At 43.4% G+C, this 5,408-nt stretch overlaps 1 protein-coding gene across 2 annotated transcripts in view; it reads right to left on the reverse strand.

Moving 5' to 3' along the window:
- Positions 1–559: 559 nt before the first annotated feature.
- LOC141769349 (uncharacterized) overlaps positions 560–5,408 on the reverse strand; it is a 5,643-nt gene continuing 794 nt past the window's right edge. Inside the window, exons 2-6 of one of the 2 annotated variants that reach the window (XM_074638327.1) lie at positions 3,916–3,963; positions 3,210–3,377; positions 2,896–3,074; positions 2,462–2,702; positions 560–1,210 (exon numbers count right to left, since the gene is read on the reverse strand). In XM_074638327.1, coding sequence (XP_074494428.1) covers positions 710–1,210; positions 2,462–2,702; positions 2,896–3,074; positions 3,210–3,377; positions 3,916–3,963 — 1,137 coding nt within the window. In that variant the 3' untranslated portion in view covers positions 560–709. The remainder of the gene's footprint in view (positions 1,211–2,461; positions 2,703–2,895; positions 3,075–3,209; positions 3,378–3,915; positions 3,964–5,408) is intronic. The other variant, XM_074638334.1, reaches the window with a different exon arrangement.

Consider the following 5,408-nt stretch of genomic DNA (forward strand, 5'->3'; position numbering starts at 1 on the left):
GAGCCGCTGAATAAACTCATCAAGCAAGATAACGTTTCATTTGTGCGTGGAACACAGCTAGGTTAGCTAGCTAGCCAGTGTTGGTGACGTACATAGTACAAGATGAGAGATGTAGTTCGCTGAGCAATTCCATACAAAACTAACTACAACAAACTGAGACTTTCCTGACATGCAAAATTATCTTTAAAATTGACAAACATCATATGTGTGATTCATGGCGCAATTCAAACAGGATCAAAAAAATATTTGTCTCTCGCCGTTGACTAGCGTTCATATTTTCTCTGAAATAAGGTCGCATGGTGGTCCACCGGAAGGGGCGGGGCTTCACCTCTCTATATGGAAGGTGGAACTAAAGAGGAAGTTGGTTGATTTTGCGATCCAGCTAACCTGAGACACACGACCATCAGGGGTAAAAATGATGCAGATAATCATGTGATCAATCAGCTGTGTGAGTGTTATTGTTAGTCTCTGTTTCAGTGGAGCGGTTTGGTGTTTCAGAGGCTTTTCTGGGATCCGGTGAACTCGTTTCTGCCTCAAACTGATTTTATTTTTTACGTCAAAATGAAAATTTAAAGTAAAGCTCTCAGTTTCTCTCCAGTTACTGACCTCCTACAATTCCCAGAATCCCTTTCAACACCCCCCAGAGAAGAGGGTGGGACCTATGTCCTGCTCTCTGATTGGAAGTGGGGCCTGTTGAGTCTACAAAGTCTTACGGAGCTGATAGGTCGGATCGTCCGACTTCTGAGTGTCCCTTCAGCAGGCCGAGCCTCACCACCACCACCCGCCTCTTCTTCTGCTCCGACCCTTCATCCTCCTCGTCCTCCTCCTCCACCTCCCCCCTCTCCTTCACCTTTCGTTTCCCTCTCTCCTTCCTCTTCTCCTTCTTCGCCTTCTTCTTCCTCCTCTTCTTTTCCATCTCTGCCTTTTCTTCCACTGCTTGATCCTCTTCTTCCTCTTGTACTGCGTCCTGCACTTCTTCCTCCTCCACCTCCTCGACCGCCATCTCCATTTCCTCCTCTTCTTCTTCCTCCTCCTCCTCTGCTTCTTCCTCCTCCTCCTCCTCATCATCATCGTCTTCATCTTCTTCCTCATCCTCCTCCTCATCCTCCTCCTCCCCCTCCTCAATATCCCCTTCCTCCATGTCTGTCATCTGTTCTCCTTTCATCTGCTCTAGTTTGATCTTCATCCTCTGTCGTCCGTTCTGTGTTGCCTGACAGGAACAGAGCACAAGGTTAGAAACAAGAGTGGTCTTCTCTTCTCAGATTTGTTAATCACCTGAAGAGATACAAACTCTGGTACTTCACAAGAAAAAAAGTAACACAAATCTCCTAGAAATGTTTTTCTTCTTTTATCTAACTTGTTCTTTATCTTGCGACCCCTTGGAGGTTCAGAGCCTCAGGTTGGGAACCATTGGCCTAATATTGATAAACAGAATATTGATTCATATCTGATCAGTGCTGCCTAGTTTGACCGTTTGGTCGGAGTTTGTGAGTGATTGACAGCTGCTCAGAGATGACAAGGCTCCAGCTCGGCTCTGATTTGTTTGTTTTCCTCCGGTCTGTCAAATCTTGCAGATGCCATTAGGAGCATCGGAGGACAGAGGCACATGCTATTTTCAGTTTACCTGTCTTATGCATTACTGTCAGGATATAGCTACGTTTTTTTATAAAAATAACTTTTTTTAATCATATTTGCTCCAATCTCGCCTACTTCAGCTTAACGCTATAACTTAAAATTTGTTTTAACAACACTAATTTCTTTAACGCAACTTGTGATTTTTAATTAACCTCATACAAATACGACGGACAGCCACAAGATACAGGCATCACATGAAACTAGAAAACTTGTCGGGAAGCAGGCTAAATAACGTCCCAACTTGTGCTAAATATTGGCGAGGAAAAACTGTCATGGCCATGTTCAAAGGGGTCCCTTAACCTCTGACCTCAAGATATGGGAATGAAAATGGGTTCTATGGGTACCCACGAGTCTCCCCTTTACAGACATGCCCACTTTATGATAATCACATGCAGTTTGGGGCAAGTCATAGTCAAGTCAGCACACTGACACACTGACAGCTGTTGTTGCCTGTTGGGCTGCAGTTTGCCATGTTATGATTTGAGCATATTTTTTATGCTAAATGCAGTACCTGTGAGGGTTACTGGACAACATTTGACATCAAATTGTGTTGTTAATTGATTTCCAATAATAGATATATACATGCATTTGCATTAAGCAGCATATTTGTCCACTCCCATGCTGATAAGAGGATTAAATACTTAACAAATCTCCCCTTAAGGTATATTTTGAACAGAAAAGAAATGTGTGATTAGTAGCGATTAAATGTTTTTAGCGTTTGACAGCCCTAGTGCAAACACATAACAATTTCTGTGCAAATGCAATGTTTGTGTAACAAGTGAATTTAGAGTCCTGCACTACCAGCACCACTGATCATGATACTCACATTCTTCTTGCCGTTTCGGAGCCTGTGCAGCAGCAACCTGACGGTGTCTTTGTTCTGACACAGTCCCATAGTGTTGAGGGCGTCAAGCGCAGAGCCAGAGCAGCCCTGCAGGCGGAGCTCTGCCCCCAGAGCGGCCTGCAGGAAGTTGTTTTTCCAGATGTTCCTGGTGAAGAGCGGGATGGAGAGCGCCACCACAGCCCGGCGCATCAGCAGCGTCTGGGCCTGGTCCTCCGACATCTGGCTGCCACACAAACAAACAGAACAGATGCTCATCAGATCGCTGAACTACATCTGGTCAGGTTCAGATCCATGATGAGGTCTTGGATCATTTACTATGCACCAGTAGAATTCCTCAACTTTTCTGGCCAATGACCCGTGTTAAATCTCTGTTTACTGTGTGAACTGAGCGCCGGCGTGTCCCGGCTCAGACTTACTGGCTGCTTTTGGAAAGAGAGCTGATGTCGGGGAACAGTGAGGTGAGGCAGGTGGTGACGAGTGGAGCTTTGTCCTGGGCCCAGTTCAGACAGCGTCGCCAGGGAAAGGACGACAGGGGCTTCCTGCTCGACACCTTCTGATGGAAGGGATTGTCCGTCTGCCGCGTCAGCGTCTTCATCTGCACCGCCACCGGGTAACACATCATGCCACGATTACATAATAATGAAAAAACAAGTGCCGTATGAAGAATTAAAGCAGAGTATGTTTATCCTGATCGACAGGTTTATCAACCGGGATGAGCTTCTGTCCTCACCTCCTCTTTCAGCTGTTTGCTCCAGAACTCCATCATGGGTTTCCGGGCACCTTTGGCGGACCAGAGCATTTTGAAAGCGGCCTTGTAGCAGGACTTGCTCACCAGCTGCGCCGCTTTACTCTTCTTCCCCATCCTGCGGTCTTTCTTCCTCTTGTCTCTCACCTCTGACTGCAGTCACCAACACCAAGTACACAAACACATCCAACATCAAAACTTCTCAATGCATCCCAGGTGTATGAAACATGATCATATCAGTGGTTTTGTATGTTTTAGCTCATTGACCACAGAACCACACAATGCTATACTGTAGTATACTTTACAGTTGGGTCCAAAAACACCTATGTCGAGGATTAGGCAGTGCGTTAGTTGGCCAAAATAAAGAACAATTCTGGACACTACAGATCACTATTTTCATCTGGCATGTGTTGCACAGACTCGTAGCCCTCAGTCACCATCGAGTGTACACTGCTTTTGGGAAATTTTGACTTGAGTCGGAACAATACTAGATTTTTGAGACAGTGGTTGGAGAGCTAAATAATCTGCAAACCCATATTAAGTTTGTATATAAATGTATGATAAACATTTTCCACTACATACCAGTAATTATTCTCAGTAAACATTTGGGGGAACACTACAAAGTAGTACCCACGCTATAAAGTGAATACGGAATAATAAGAAATTTCAGACACAGTATACGTTACTGTACAATTTGCAAAACAGTCCGCTTCTCCAGAGTTGTTGTGACTCTTGTTTCCTAATCCAAACAGAGGTTAACACAGGTGAATGGAGGGGACATGTCTCCTCACTTGATTTGTGCTACTGTGAACCAACATTTGTTATTGTATATTATTTTCATTTATAATTTCCATTATTAAGGCCCGATCACCGACAGCGTTGGGCCAGCGAAGGCCCTATTGAAACTGTAGGAATTCTTCTTTTTATTTTTCACAAAAATTAATTGCCTTTTTGAGGGCCTTAACATGATCAAAGAGTTGTTAAACTTGGAACACTTATCAGACGCGGTGAGAGCTTTGATATTTTAAGGGTCTCGGGCTCAGCTGTTGCAAAATGACTCGCTAGCACCCCCTAGAAAGTTGGAAAAATTGAGCCCTCGCTACGGTTTCACCTACTTGTATGAAATTTGGCAGACCGATGTAACATGTGGAGACGCACAAAAACACCTCTTGGATGTATGCCCAAACTCAACAGGAAGTCAGCCATTTTTAATTTATTGTGCGATTTTCACCCATTTTTAGCATTTTATAGGTCGTGTACTTTAACGAACTCCTCCTACAGATTTAATTACATAGACTTGAAATTTGGTCAGGACCATCTTAAGACCTTGAGGATGAAAAGTTATCAAAATGGTTAGTTTTCACTGAACGACCTGACCATGAAACAGGAAGTTGTTGTAACTCCACTATAGTGTAAGTGTAGTGTAAGTCCGATCTGCCCCAAATTTCTCAGGCATGTACATGGAAAAATACACTCATAGCCCCGCCCCAAGACGTTAGCCACGCCCCCTTTCATAACTCATGAACCGTTTGTCGTAGAGTCTTGTTGGCGTCATTGCGCTCATCGGAGTTCTGGTTTCATTGTGCCTGGCCGTGTCAAACGGTGTCCTGCCAGTACCCCAAACGCGCGGGAAGGTGCGAAGGCCCGTTCATCGCTGCTCGCAGCTTTAATCTTATATTTATATTAATTTTAAAATGGAAATGAGTCATAAGTTTATGAGAATAAAGTCATAATATTATAAAGTAGTAATTTTACGTGTTATTTTCTTTTTTCTCGTTAAGTTATGACTTTATTCTCGCAATATTACGACTTTTTTTCTCGTAAAGTTATGACTTAATTCTCGTAAAGTTATGACTTTATTCTCGTAATATTACGACTTTTTTTCTCGTAAAGTTATGACTTTACTCTGGAAATCTCAGATGTTTTTTCCCTCAATGTGGCCCTAATACTCCATTGTACATTGTCTCTTTGGCCCTCACTGCATTAGATTTATATACTATATACTTAGACTATAAACTGTGTTACCTTCATCACAATACTCAAATGTTTTGTGGCTCCAGACAGATATTTTGTTTTTGTTTTTTTGCCTAAACTGGCTCTTTTGATAGTAAAGGTTGCTGACCCCTGGTCTAACATGTGATACCCCTGTTATCAGTGGTAGTAGTGGTGTCAGGTAGTATCAGG

This window comes from Sebastes fasciatus, chromosome 1 (assembly GCF_043250625.1).
Source record: "Sebastes fasciatus isolate fSebFas1 chromosome 1, fSebFas1.pri, whole genome shotgun sequence".
Taxonomy (NCBI): domain Eukaryota; kingdom Metazoa; phylum Chordata; class Actinopteri; order Perciformes; family Sebastidae; genus Sebastes; species Sebastes fasciatus.